Source organism: Drosophila eugracilis, unplaced genomic scaffold (genome assembly GCF_018153835.1).
Source record: "Drosophila eugracilis isolate 14026-0451.02 unplaced genomic scaffold, ASM1815383v1 contig_466, whole genome shotgun sequence".
Classification (NCBI taxonomy): Eukaryota; Metazoa; Arthropoda; class Insecta; order Diptera; family Drosophilidae; genus Drosophila; species Drosophila eugracilis.
In genome coordinates this window covers 15,777-30,049 of record NW_024573334.1, presented here as the reverse complement: position 1 = coordinate 30,049, position 14,273 = coordinate 15,777, and the positions used below count along the sequence as shown (strand labels likewise).

The window sequence follows — 14,273 nt, the reverse complement described above, 5'->3', positions numbered from 1 at the left end:
AAGAGGGTGGGCGGCGTACCACCACAGCCGTTTCGATTTTTGTAGTGCGATTCAGGTGTCGTAACACGTTCTCAGGACATCGCAGAAGAGATCGGGCATCTTTGGTCAAACTATTCGGCTGACAGTAAGTTTTCAGCCGAATACGTTCACCAAATAGACCCCTATTTATCGCAGTCCTATCTTCTGACAGCTCTGTCATCACCTGCCAAATGCTTAGAAAAGAACTTCCCATTAGCCGAAATCGAATATGCATTAGCCGGGTCAAAGGGTAAAACCCCAGGGGCTGACCGGATTTCCTACCCAATGCTTGACGAAATACCACTCTCTCTTAAAACCAGGCTTTTAGGAATATATAATCAAATTTTTAACTCCGGAATATTATAAAATTTTTGTCATCCAAATACACTAATAGGAATTACTCGTGCTCTGATGGTCTCCAAAATGGATTACGGCCTACCATTTTACGGATGGTGTGCAAACTCACACTTAAACAAGTTGCAGGCTCCCTACCGTGGTGCAATCCGACGTGTTTTAAACGCTTTTCCTACCTCACCTACCGCATGCATTTTGTCTGAGTCGGGTCTACCGAGCATACAGGCTCGCAGAGAAGAAATGACCATGCAGCTCATTTCCAAAATGGATTTAACAAAAAATGCTCTACTAAGGAAGGATTTCTCAGCCATGTTCAAGCAAAAACGGAATTACAAAGTCATATCAACTCTTAGGCGATGTGTCAACTTCACAACGCAGCTTCGCCTTTCCCGCCCAATCATAAGAATACTGCTAAGCCCCCAGCCTATTGGAACCGCACAAAACCTAATGTGATCCTTGATATGTACAACGGCTCAAAAAATAATACCACCAGATCTGAATTACAGACCCTCTTTCGGAAGCCTTCGTCATATTACAATTACAAGCCTGTCTCTTTGCCACCAAACACTCGGGACACTTTGTAATCTGTACCGATAGCCTTTCCACCTTATCTTCCTTACGGAATTGGTACCATACCGATCCCGCAATCGTGGATATAAAAAGGCTTTCTTCTTTAAACAATATAACCCTTGTATGGACACCCAGCCACCAAGGTGTCCATGGCAACGAACAAGCAGACCAGGCCCAGGACATACGGCTAAAACCATCGTTTCTTTTTACTCCTTTTAACAGCAAGGACTTAAGAAATCGTATCCGTCTCCACCTTAAGGACAAACAAATCAGAGAATGGGACCTATATGACCACCGATATTTTTCCATGAACAATACCTTTACAAAAGTTTCTCTGCCTGCGCACCTTGGAAAGCGGGCATGTTCAACATTCATCCGCCTTCGGATCGGGTACACCCGTGCAACACACGAACATATCCTTACTGGAACAGCTCGTCCCGTCTGCCTTTGCGGCGAACACCTCGAAATTGACCATCTGCTTATCTCATGCCGTCTGTTGGAGAGCGTCAGGGCCCTCCTTTTCGGTCAAAAAACCTTCCGATAGTTTAAATATAATTTCATAAGAAACCATAATGAACTCTTATCATTTTGTCGTTAGAACCAACCTAAATATTTAAGTATCTTTAATTTAATAATTTTAATCTTTAGTCGTAGGCCCTAGCAGCTAGTACTCTTCAAGAAATTCATTAGATTTAGTATTGTATACTAGATTTAATTTTGTTAAATAATAATAATAAATAATGTTCCGATTTGAAAAATCTTTGGTTAAGAGATAGAAAAAGTATGTTATACAAGGTCAAACGAATCCATATACTATAATTTTTCCTCTCGCGATTTTTGCATTTCTGGTTTTCCGGGATTTGTGGGCGTTAGAGTTGGCGTGGCTAGATCTGAAATAATTCGCGTTGGGGACATCGTAAAAAACTACATGCCTAATCCCACATTTTTATCACTTGTAGTTACCGAGATATCAGGTTTTCTACAAAATGCGAAACCCGGCTTGGTAGTATTAAGATGCGCTGGCATATCAAGATTATACGAGATACTTAGATACTTAATCTCAGCATTCGAGCTCTAATTGTTCTTGAGACTTCAGCGATTTTAGTTATTTGCGATTTGAGGGGGTTAGAGTGGGCGTTGCAGGATGCTGAGACAAACGTGCGCTGCGTATGGACCTCAAAAATCTTCATGGTTAATCTGAACTTTGTATCTGTTATAGTTCCTTAGATCTCAGCGTTCATACGGAAAGAAGGAAATGGCACAATCGACTTCGCTATTGATACTGATCAAGAATATATATTTAGAGCCTGGATGCTGTTATAAACTTGCGCTGCATAGGGACCTCTAGAATTTTCATAGTTATTCTCAACATTGTATCTCTTATAGTTACAGAGATCTCAGCGTCGACATTGCTATTGATACTGATAAAGAATATATATACTTTATAGGGTCGGACACGCATCCTTCTACCTGTTACATACTTATCAACGAATCTAATATACCCTTTTAGTATACTCATACTCAACCCCAACTTTCGAAATCTTAGCGATTTTAGTTTTTAGTTTGCGTTTTGGGCCCCAGCGCTAATACGAAATAACTAAAGCGCTTCTTTATAATTGTTATATACATTGGATATAACTAGGCGTAAAATTATATTCTTTTATATTTTACAGTATCTGCAACTACATAAAAGTACTTAAAAATTAGTCTGCGAAGCTGCGAAATCGTTTCATGTTAGCCTTCAGTTTGCTATCTTTTTTAAATATTTTATATTTTTAATAATTATTATTATTTATTAACATTTTTATATTTATTGATAGTTCAAATACTTCATTTAAGATATTGAAATCCGAGGTATTCAATTACAGCTTTGTTTTATACGCCAGCGGAGATCCGAAGAATAATTGTTTATCGAGCTCCTGGCACTTAGACAATTCGAAACGCTTTTGTCGTTTGTCTGCTATAATAAATTCGTCTTCCTCGACCACTTCAGCATCACCACGTTTCCTAGAAATCGGCTTTTCGACGGACCTACCGATATAACCATACGTTTCATTTCTATGATAAACTTTATAGTTGGTCTCAATATACTGGTTTGAACTGAAAAAAAAAATAAATAAATAATTTATGTGCAGGCAACCATGCAATACTCACAGCTTTAGCAAATAAGGATCAAAGGGAAAAAACGATTCAAGAGTGTCCTCGGGCATAAACTTGTCATGGCCATACACTGTGGCAAGTTTACGCCGAGAGTTACGGTCCAAAACAGTGTGACAGTAGGCCAGCTGGTATGTTCTCGTGACAACAGCAAATGCCGAAGCCACTGGGCTTATGCAATAACGCAGTGGATTTAAGTGACACATAGCGAGGCGAGATAATTGAAGGGATTGGAGAAAGTGCAAACCTATAATGAAACAAGAAGAAACGCTACAGTTAAGTGATGGGACTATGAGATACCCCTTACTGTTTATCCAATTTTAGAATATTTATTAGAGTGGGCTTTGCCAGTTGCGAAATAAATTGTACGCTTCGGTGGCATCATTAAAAACTATATGTTTAATCCCAACTTTAAATGTTGTCGCTTTTCTTTAAAATTAAAATAATTGTTTACTCGATATGAAACTTGGTACTTGGGGCCGTGCTTATTGTCATCAATGATGTATATATTCGATAACAGTGAATTAATTAGAAACCCGATACTCTGTTATTAAGTTTCAAATTTATTTGTCTACATTTTTTTTTAACTCAATTAAAAAATAACTATAAATAAAAGTTTTAATTTAAAAGCTATTTTTATACCCGTTATTCGTAGAGTAAATTATTAGATTCGTTGAAAAGTATGTAACAGGTAAAAGAAAGCGTTTCTGATCTTATAAAGTATACAGTGGATCCAAGCTTATTTCGTGCAAGAAAAAATCGAAGTTTATATTTGATACTGCTACTAAACCAGCAGAGATATCAAAAAAATTTAAACTCAGTAATGTTAAGAATGTGCATATTATTGAAATAATAACAAAAGCTTTTTCTAATTTAAAAAACAAAAGAATTTTTCATACAAAAACTAAAAAATAGGGCAAACCCACAAGCTTATTTCGTGCAAGCACTTTAATGGTAAATAACTCTAAACTACGATTTTTAAATCCATTTTTTTTATTTTTTTCCATTTTCTTAATTTAAAAAAAATTTTGTTCACGGTCCTTATCTGCCATCCGATTTTCGCAAAAAGCATTTGGGTTATGTATGGGTTTGTACTAAGGCTTGGGGCAACCTTTTCCTGGGTTTTCCCATCCTTAAAATGTTTAAGGACTAATTCGCTTTGCTCAATAGTTGTTCGTGGCGCCATAGTTTGAAAATCCTCGTTAATCCGTAATTTTTCGGTCCCCCCAGCCTCGAAAACTTATAAATATGCTTTTGTTAATATAGTTTTACTAGAATTAAGAAAAAAAATGGATGTAAAAGTCGTAGTTTACAGTTATTTACCATTAAAGTGCTTTCACGAAATAAGCTTGTGCGTCAGAATTGCCCTATTTTTTAGTTTTTGTATGAAAAGTTCTTTTGTTTTTTAAATTAGAAAAAACTTTTGTGATTATTTTAATAATATGCGACATTCTTAACATTACTGCTTTCTTTCTTTTTTGATATCTCTGCTGGTTTAGTAGCAGTATCAAATATAAACTTCGATTTTTTCTTGAACGAAATAAGCTTGGATCCACTGTATATATTCATGATCAGGATGAATAGCGAAGACCGTTGAGCCATGACCGTCTGTCTGTCCGAATGAACTCAGGAACTATAAAAGGTACAAAGTTAAGATTAACCATGAAGATTCTTGAGGTCCCTACGCACCACAAGTTTATTACAGCATCCTGCCCTGCCCACAAATCGGGAAAAGGTAAAATCACTGAAATCTCAGGAACTATTAGAGCTACAAAGATGAAATTCAGAATGTATAATCTTTAGATGCCAGCGCATCATCCACCCATACGCCCACAAGGCTCTTAAGACGATTTTCGCATTTTCTAAAAAAGCTGATATCTCGGTAACTATAAAAGATATAATGATGCCCCAAATGCAAATTAATCATCTAGCCACGCCCACCCTAACGCCCACAAAACCCTGAAAAACAAAAATGCAAAAATCTCGGGACCTATATAAGCTAGAAAGTTAGGCTTAAGAATTCGTATTTAAGATACGCCATTGCATCCGGCCACGCCCACTCTAACGCTCACAAACCGCGAATAAATAAAATCGCTAAATTCTCAGGAACTATTAGGGCTAGAAAATTGAAACTCAGTATGTATATCCATCCATACGCCCACAAGGCTCAAAAGACTGTTTTTGGATTTTCTAGAAAAGCTGATATCTCGGTAACTATAAGAAATAGAAAGTTCGAATTAAGCATGTAGGTTTTTATGATGCTTCCAATGCAAATTGCGATCAAGCCACGCCCACTCTAACGCCCACAAAACCCGAAAAACCAAAAATACAAAAACTATAAGAGCTACAAAGTTGTGGTTAGGAATACGTATTTAAGAGATGCCACTGCAACTTGTCACGAGTTTTCATCCCGCCACGCACACCCTAACGCCCACAAACCGCGGAAAACTGTGGCGTCTAATATTATTATGAATGCCTTCGTTTGACCTTGTGTATCTTATTTCTGTTAATATCTATCGATTTGCCAAAGATTTTTTAAATCGGAACCCTGTTTCGCTATTTATGAAAAAATTAAGGTTACATGGCCTCCATGGGCAGTGACGTCACTATCAGTTACTCAACATGCTTTCTCTGATAATACGTGGCGTTTTGTGAATTTCCTCTAGCAAAATAAATATTTTAAAATTGTTACATACTTTTCAACGCATCTAGTATACCCTTTTACTCTACGATTAACGGGTATAAATATTAGCTCCTTTTGGTTAGTGCGCCTATAACAACGTCCCTATTACCCTAATCTACTGTATTTACAAATATAACAGAAACAACTTCTTGGCATTGCAAGACCGTTTTTGAGAGTCAATGCTAAAATATTAATAAATGTTATTGAATAGCTTTTAAGTTCATACCTTTTGAAGTCGCAGTCAAATCTTTGGAACGAAAAGCAATCAAATAGAACACTGCTTGACATACAGAGTAGAAAACCAAATTTGTCTTCAACGAGGAAGTGTGGTTATATTGGTCCGAGTCGTCAATGTACACATGCGCCCACTCGCTCATTTTTTTTAAATAAAAAATTATAATGCTAAGAATAAAAAGCAAACGAGTTTTTTATGTCTATCTACATTTCATTTCGTAATTCACTTACCTAAGAGGCAAAACACTGGCTCGTGATAAAAAGCTAGCGAGGTATCCTACTGCAGCTTGACGAATAATCGCCGACGCGTTGGGATTTTGAACTTTCTGCCAAAGTAAATCGAGAAAATCCTCAGAATATGCTAACCGAATACTAGTCACATAAAACAGAACAAATTGCACATGATGCGTATTGTGGCAGGGTAGAATAACCTCGTCAAATATATATAGTAACATTTTAAATATGCGATTAGCAGCCCAGCGCTGATGGTTGCTACTGTGTTGATTAATGCGACATTTTCCATCTATAAACTTATAAACAATGGAGAGGCATATGTCCAACGTTTCGCCGACAGGATGATTCACAATGGTTCTTGTATTCGTTAAAGTGTCGACAGATACAGATACACCGTCAATTTCTTTTTCAATTTTCTTATGCTCATCATCTGATTGTACAACTATTTTATCTCGTGGAGCGTTAACATCTAGTACTAAAAGTCTGAAAATATAAAAACCAAGTTTTAAATTTAAAATATACTGTTTGTTCTATGTTTTCGCTCTGTATAAAAACCAAATTCTATGTATTGATATCGTTTACATGGTCGGAAACACTTCTTTTGTCTGAAACATTGTTCTGCTCAAATTCGTATTGCGTTTCCATTGTTAATAATCACATAAAATTTAGTAAAGTACTTACTTTTGCAAAACCAACTGCAAAATTAGTTCTTCAAATATGGGCTTGTACTCAATTAGCCAGAGGACATTGAACAGATACCCCGCCGTCACATGAGTAGGCTTTTTGAAATAGGGAAATTTAGCAGAAATGGCATCAACGACAACATCGAATGCGATTGGCACGACAGTTAAAATGCTGTTCAGTACATCATGGGTAGGTTTAAGCTCAAGTCTTTTATGTTCTAAAGGGCGTCCATTGACCCAGTCCGATTCGTCCAAGTCGCCAGGAACCCAATGGGCAATTAATTTAGTTATCCCTATGGGTAAATATCTGTTATGGGCCACCATAATGTCCAGGCAAAACTCAGTATAAGCTTCGATTACCTTGGTACCCCTTTTTTTCCAGTTAAGGGAAAATAAAGCTTCTACGATGCTTACAAAATCTGTGTTCAAAATGTAAACAATTCTTTTAGCATCTTTCAGTATCAAAAAAACTTCATCATCCTTGAAAAAAGATACGAATTAGAATTAAATTAGGCTCCCGATTGACAAATATGCATACGGTAAGTTCTGCCTCACGGAGAAAGAATGTGAACTCCTTAACCATATTAAAATTCCCTTCATTTATGGCCACGCGCACGGATTCTACAAGGCCTTTTTCTTTTGGGGTAGCAAATCGAACTTTGTTCAAAGTCACTGCATTGGCCGTATGCCGTTTCGCAACAGAAAATGGTTTTAAAATGGATGTTACACCCGACTTCATCGTATATAATACCAAGTACAAGCAATTATTCAATAATATTTTTAAATGAAGCGTAATTCGAAAAATGCGTTTTCGGCGACGAGCTAATTTTTCGACAGTGTTGTTAAAAATATATAAAAATATGAGTATATCGATATTTGTATACGATATTTTTATATCGAGTCATAATTCCGATACTTCTTAAATGAATTATAAATATTTTAATTTAAAATAAATATCGTTACGATATTTTCAAAATATTCCAAATTCTAGAGTTGTTTAGAAGTTCAGACTTTAAATTCACAAGTTTCATTTAATGTTATTTTATTAGCATACAGAAGTATATTTTTATGTATGTACATATATACAGAAAGAAAATGTGAAAACACATTTTGCAACGCACAAAGTAATATCACATTATTTTAGGGTTAATCAGGTACGAATTGGGGTTGTTGATAATATATCAAAATATCAATATATCGATATTTTCCTAAATATTTTATATTTATATCTTGATATTTTTTACCCAAATATCGAAATCACTATATTTTTTATATTTTTTGATATTTTTTCCTTGGTGACTCTTAATTTTAAAGCGTTGATTACTTGATTTGATAGAAATATAATGGAAAAGTAAATGTTGAGTCATATTATTCAAATATAACAGGCGGAACCGACAAGTGCATTCATTGTACTAAAACAATAAAGACCAGCGGAAACACATCGAATCTAAGCATACCAAAGTTTTTCCCAGCAAGCATTTTATTAAATTTTTGATCGAATTTGAGAAATTTTCGACTCTTCGTTTTCTGATTGAAAAAGATACTTTCTTCGGGAGAAAATGGAACCCTAGCCGCGACTCTTCCTAAAGAGTCGTATTCGACAGCTCAGGAATAGTCGCTTTCGACTCATTTTCCTCGCAAGAAGCGAGTCTTTTTTGAGTCATATTTTAATCGAAATTCGCTCGTATAAGAATCGAAAATAAGTGAAATATTCAATAATATTTTTTCTTGAATTTTTTATTTATTATATATATATGTATATTAAAGCAACTAAACTATTTCCCGCGCTTTCTTTTTCTAACAAGGTCTTTGGCATGTACGAAACATTTTTGAAAAACCATGTTCATGTGCTTATCCGTCCATTTGAATTTTATGTGGCAAATATCTAGAAGGAGAAAAATATTAACTTTTTCCACCAATAATAGAAATATTTTCTTACTTTTTATTATTGTTATAAGGAAGCACTTTTCAGCGCTTGCCTTTGTGCTGGTGCTTTTCCAACTATAATTTGTAGCCAATTCGTCAGAAAATACTTTTCGAATTGCTGCTCTCAGGAATTGAGATGGTTCTTCTCCACCAGTTATCCCTATAAATTGTTTCTGAAAATTAAATCAAATTATATTAAGAAATTAAAATTCATATATACAATACTTACAAATTGCTGAAATTTCTCATTATCCTGCTGTAAGTCGTAATTCAGATAACACAATGTCTTTGCTTAATAATTGTTTGGCTTGTTTTTTTGCCAATTTTCTAATATTTTTGGCCGACATATTCTTTTTACTTTACCTAATCTCACTGAGTTCACAAAGTTACTAAAACTGAGTGTAAAAATGCAGAACATTGCACCAAACACTTAAAATGTTGTGAAAAGTACCGTTTGAATAAGATAAACGAGATAAAGCAGAGAACAGACAACCAAGAGAGAGAGCGCGGTTAAGCTACAAGTTCTCTCACCGAATGTTAATGCAAAGCAAAAAATAATCTCATTTCAATCATCTGGATGATTAATTTTCGATTGCTTCACAATTTTGTTTTTGCTATTTTACATATCGTATTTGAAGATCATTTACGACTCATTTTCGAGTCTTTTTCTAGTGGCGCGTAAAAATAATCTTTTTTTTAATCATCTCAACGACTCGAAGAAGACTCGTCAAGCTGATAAATCGAAAAACGATCTTCGAATTGCTTGCTGGGAATGTAATTCCAATTCCAATGAAAATCGAAGTTTAACACGCGGTTTACAATATATTACAATATACAGTCAAACATACAGTCAGAATAAAATTTATTCGTACACCTGTGAGTTTTAAGCTTATTCTTTAATATATCGAGAAATATGTATCGGAAATTAAAATGTATTATCTCATATGCAAGATATACATTTCGAGATTATATTTCAAACAAAATTAACAAGTTTTTACTTAAATATTAGATAATTTTCTTATTCTTTCCTGAATTCTACTTTGGTGTAAGCTTCGGTGTGCTATGTTTAACGTTTTTTTGTTAGCTTCGCTGCCTTTATTGCTTCAATTGCATGAGATGGGTCGGGATCAATATAATCAATATAGTATACGTAATATAAAATATAAAATTATATTTAGAGAATCTCAGTTACCCCGAAATTGGTGTCAAGTCACCTTTCACAATTGAAAGTGTGATAAATAAACAAGATGAAACGCTATATTCGAGTGCCGCACTATAAGTCACTTGTAACTGTTTTACACATTCACAAAGAAGAAGAAAGTCAGAGAAAGCATGTTGAGTAACTAATGATGACGTCACTGCCCATGTGAGGCCTTGTAACCTACGTGTCTTCAAAAATAGTGTAATAAAGTTCCGATTCAAAAAATCTATGGTAAGTCGATAGATATTGACAAAAATTTGTTATATAAAGTCGAAGATATAAACGATAATATTATTGACGGCGCAGTTTTTTGCAGTTTGTGGGCGTTAGAGTGTGCGTGGCTTGTTGGGAAATGCAATTCGCATCATAAAAACCTACATGCTTAATCCGATTTTCTATCTTTTATAGTTACCGAGATATCACGTGACAAGATGCTGAAATAAACTTGCGCTGCGTACGGACCTTAAGAATCTTCATACTCAATCTTAACTTCCTATCTCTTATAGTTCCTGAGATCTCAGCGTTTATACGGACAGGAGGAAATGGCTTAATCGACTTCGCTATTGATACTGATCAAGAATATATATATACTTTATAGGTTCGAAAACGCTTCCTTCTACCTGTTACATAATTTTCAACGAAAAATCCTACAGCATCCACTCCACTTCGTACCATGCGTGGGCAAAATAAAGCTTGACATCGTAAAATAAAATTAATAAAATAATTAGGCTTCTATTCAACATTTATAGAAGTGCTTTGGGATATACAATGTTTCTTGTAAAAAACCAAAAAACACTAAAACCAAATAAATCCCAGCGGAAATGCGTTTCAATGATATATATAATCATAAAAAATAACCCTTTTTAGACACTGTAAAAATCGCATTATTCGAACCACCCTATGGCAGCATAAAAAACAAGGGGAAACGCTATAGTCGAGTCAATTTTTAAATATTCATTTTGCTAGTTAAAATTCCCCAATCGCCACCTATTATCGGAGAAAGAATGTTGAGTAACTGATAGTGACGTCACTGCCCATGTGAGGCCTTATAACCTAAATTTCTTCATAAATAGCGAAATAATGTTCCATTAAAAAAAAGCTTTGGCAAATGGAATGCAGTGGCATCTCATAAATACGTATTCTTAAACTTTGTTTTTTTTATTTCCCAACATTTTTACATGTTAATTTTCCGGTTTTTGTGGGCTATAGGGTGGGCGTGGGTGGGCGTTTACATTTGGGGCCTCAAAAAAACCAACGTTCTTAATCAGAACTCTATCACTTATAGTTACCGAGATATCAGCTTTTCTAGAAGATTACGAAACCCGTCTTTGGAGCGTGGTGGGCGTAACAGCGCGTACAATGGTACCACCGTAAGATGCGCTGGCATCATTATACATCTTAATTTCCTAGCTCTAGTAGTTCCTGAGATTTCAAAGATTTTAGTTATCCGTGATTTGTGGGCGTTAGAGTTGCAGTGATAGGATGATGTCCCTGCGCTGCGTAGGGACCTCAATAATCTACCTGCTTATCTCAACTCTTTATGTCTTATAGGGTCTTATTGGGTTATAGGGTCCAACACATCCTTCTACCTATTACATACTTTTCAACGAATTTAATATACTTTTTTACTCTACCAGTAACGGCTCTAAAAATATGTAAGCACTTGAGAATTTGCTGCAGAACATGGAAGAGCTGAAAGGCCCAAAATATTGACACCACGTAAGGAGTGTAAAGTTGTAAATACAGCATTACCAAATCCAAAAATTAGCATATATAACAATTCTAAAAACCCTAGAAAATTTAACAGCTAAGCTAAGCAGGCCAATTTTATATTTCATTCATTAAATTTTATATACTTATTATTAACATTAATCCTTTATGTCATATCCTATTTACCTTTAAATATTTTGTATATTTCATTTATATTTCTTATGTCGGTCATTAGTTGGTCCACCCTAAAACGTGTACCACACTTATAGTGGCGGATAGCTTGGGCCAGTAAAGTGCACCGCTATGGGCGGCCCTTGCCATCGATCGTACTACTATTGCAATTTTGTGCTTGGTCAGCGTCTGCCATGGGCATCCGGCCAGCCTTTTGTTTTCTTGTTAGTTTTTAAGTTCAGTTTGATTTTATGATGAAACGGACTCCGGCACCAGCCGTTAAGCATTATATCATTTCAGATATCTCTAAGCCAGCGGACAGCAGAGCAGTCACCCTTCCAACCTAAATATCCTAGCAGGAGTAACCGGCCAACCAGCCTCCAATCTCTGCGCGGGACCACGGATATCTAAGAGAGGGACCAGCGACGATCATGACGCGGGACATTTCAGACGTTACGTCGATACAAAAATATAACTGGCGTCCAACCACTGAATAATACTAGATATTATTTACACTTCGGGTCTAAGTGACTGTGCGCTAAAGATTGCATGTCGCAGAATAGAGAAGTAAGCGCCACTAGGGCGCACCTTTGTTCAGTATTGTACTCGCGGTTTACGCTTTCTATATATCTGGACACATTGATTGTGGTTTAAAGCTACGTTAAGTTTGGCGCCACAGACACTCCGATCAGCGAAAGAGGGAAGAGATACTGCGGTAGGTCAAATATATACTAACAATTGGGTGGAAGCTTGCCGCCATTATTGTCAACAAGTCGAAGTATAGGCTGTACAACCGTGAGCTACTCGCCGAATATTGTGTCACAGCCACGGAAGGTCAGCCTGAGGAATGGCCAATATTCCAGTGTGCGTTCTTGGAGACGACGGCAGCCTACCATTGTACAGCATTCGAAAGCAATCAAAGGCTAGTGAAAGCCCTGAAGGGTGAAGCGAGGACGGCAGTTAAATCACTGCTTATTCATTCGAACAACGTACAGGCCGTAATGAAGCAGCTGCGCTTTTGATATGGACGGACGGAGCAGTTGACTCGGAGGCAACTGGAGAGTGTGCGAGAGCTGCAGCCAATTCAGGAGCACAGCATAGACAGGATTGTATAGTTCGCCACGAAGGTGAGCAATCGGAACTGTCATGCCCAAACTTCACAAGGCAGTTCGTGATGCAGACGCAAAGGATTTTGGGGTAGGGGCAGTGCTGACCCAGGAAAGCCTGGAAGGTGAGCACGTCATAGCTTACGCCAGCACGGCATTGAGCAAAGCAGAGCAGAATTACAGCTCTACGGAAAAAGAGTGCCTTGCCATATAATGGAGCACCAACATGTATTGGATGTATCTGGAAGGCTATGAATTCGTGGTTGTGACCGACCATCAGGCCCTGAAATGGTTAAGTTACATAGAGAGCCCATCTTGGAGAGTAGCCAGATGGGCGCTGGGGCTGCAACCATTCTAGTTCGAGGTTAGGTACCGGAAGGGAAAGTTGAGCGCCGTGACGGACGCACTATCACGCGCGCCAAAATATGGGATAAAAATGCTGCAGACAAGACAGGAATAGCTGATGACAAATTACGAGGAATGTCTACAGGAAACTCGAAGCGAGGACTACAGGATTGAAGGCGACAAGCAATATAAAAGGAGCTCTCGAGAGAAGGATCTACATTCCTGGAAAGTATGTGTCGCGGAGGAGAACCGAAGCGTAGTCCGGGAGAACTATTGCCAGGCAGCGGCGAGCCATTTGGGTACGTTAAAAAATACCACGAGAATTATAAAACAGTATTTCTGGCCAGGAATGAAAAAGAATATCGTAAAATTCGTCAGAAATTGCGAAACCTGACAGCGATACAAGACGTCGCAACAACTGGCAGCCGGAAAGATGCTAACAAAGATCGCCACCGCTCCGTAGGAGACACTATGCGTGGACTTCGTGTGCCCACTACCCCGAACATAGCATGGGAATACCACGCGGCAGTGCGACAGGTGACAGCAGACACATTGTTGAGGAAAATGTTATAACAAGGGTCGGAGCACCGAAGGTCCTAATATCTTACAATGGAGTGCAATTCACAGGAAAGAAGACGAAGACAGCCATAGACCGCTGGGGACTACAGCAGCAGTTTACCGCACCATTAACAACGCAACAGAACCCTACGGAGCGCACCAACCGGAGAGGAACAGACCAAATGGGATGGGACGATCTGCCGGAGTTGATCCTGGCATATAACAGTAGCACTTTGGAATCAACAGGTTATATCCCGTCGCAGTTGCTCTATGGGAAGGAGTTGCGTCTCCCCGGAACACTTTTTGATAGGGTCACCCAAGGC

The 14,273-nt window shown here is 37.3% G+C and overlaps 1 protein-coding gene and 2 long non-coding RNA genes across 4 annotated transcripts; 1 reads left to right on the top strand and 2 right to left on the bottom strand.

Moving 5' to 3' along the window:
• Positions 1-2,551: 2,551 nt before the first annotated feature.
• LOC108117464 (RNA polymerase I-specific transcription initiation factor RRN3) lies at positions 2,552-7,780 on the bottom strand (the record flags this gene model as incomplete). Its single annotated transcript, XM_017229886.2, has 6 exons — positions 2,552-3,042; positions 3,097-3,346; positions 6,009-6,184; positions 6,248-6,733; positions 6,932-7,413; positions 7,472-7,780. Coding segments are annotated over 6 exons (1,941 nt in total), but the record flags the coding sequence as incomplete, so codon positions are not given.
• Positions 7,781-8,158: 378 nt separating this feature from the next.
• Positions 8,159-10,518, top strand: LOC108117471. 2 transcript variants are annotated; one of them, XR_001772889.1, is made up of 3 exons: positions 8,159-8,284; positions 10,038-10,291; positions 10,469-10,518. It is a non-coding gene; the product is annotated as an uncharacterized LOC108117471 (long non-coding RNA). The 2 variants fall into 2 exon arrangements; XR_001772890.1 differs by lacking the exon at positions 8,159-8,284 and adding an exon at positions 9,645-9,735.
• Positions 8,653-9,714, bottom strand: LOC108117470. The gene is made up of 3 exons (XR_001772888.1): positions 9,089-9,714; positions 8,873-9,032; positions 8,653-8,818 (listed from the first exon to the last, which is right to left on the bottom strand). It is a non-coding gene; the product is annotated as an uncharacterized LOC108117470 (long non-coding RNA).
• Positions 10,519-14,273: the final 3,755 nt, after the last annotated feature.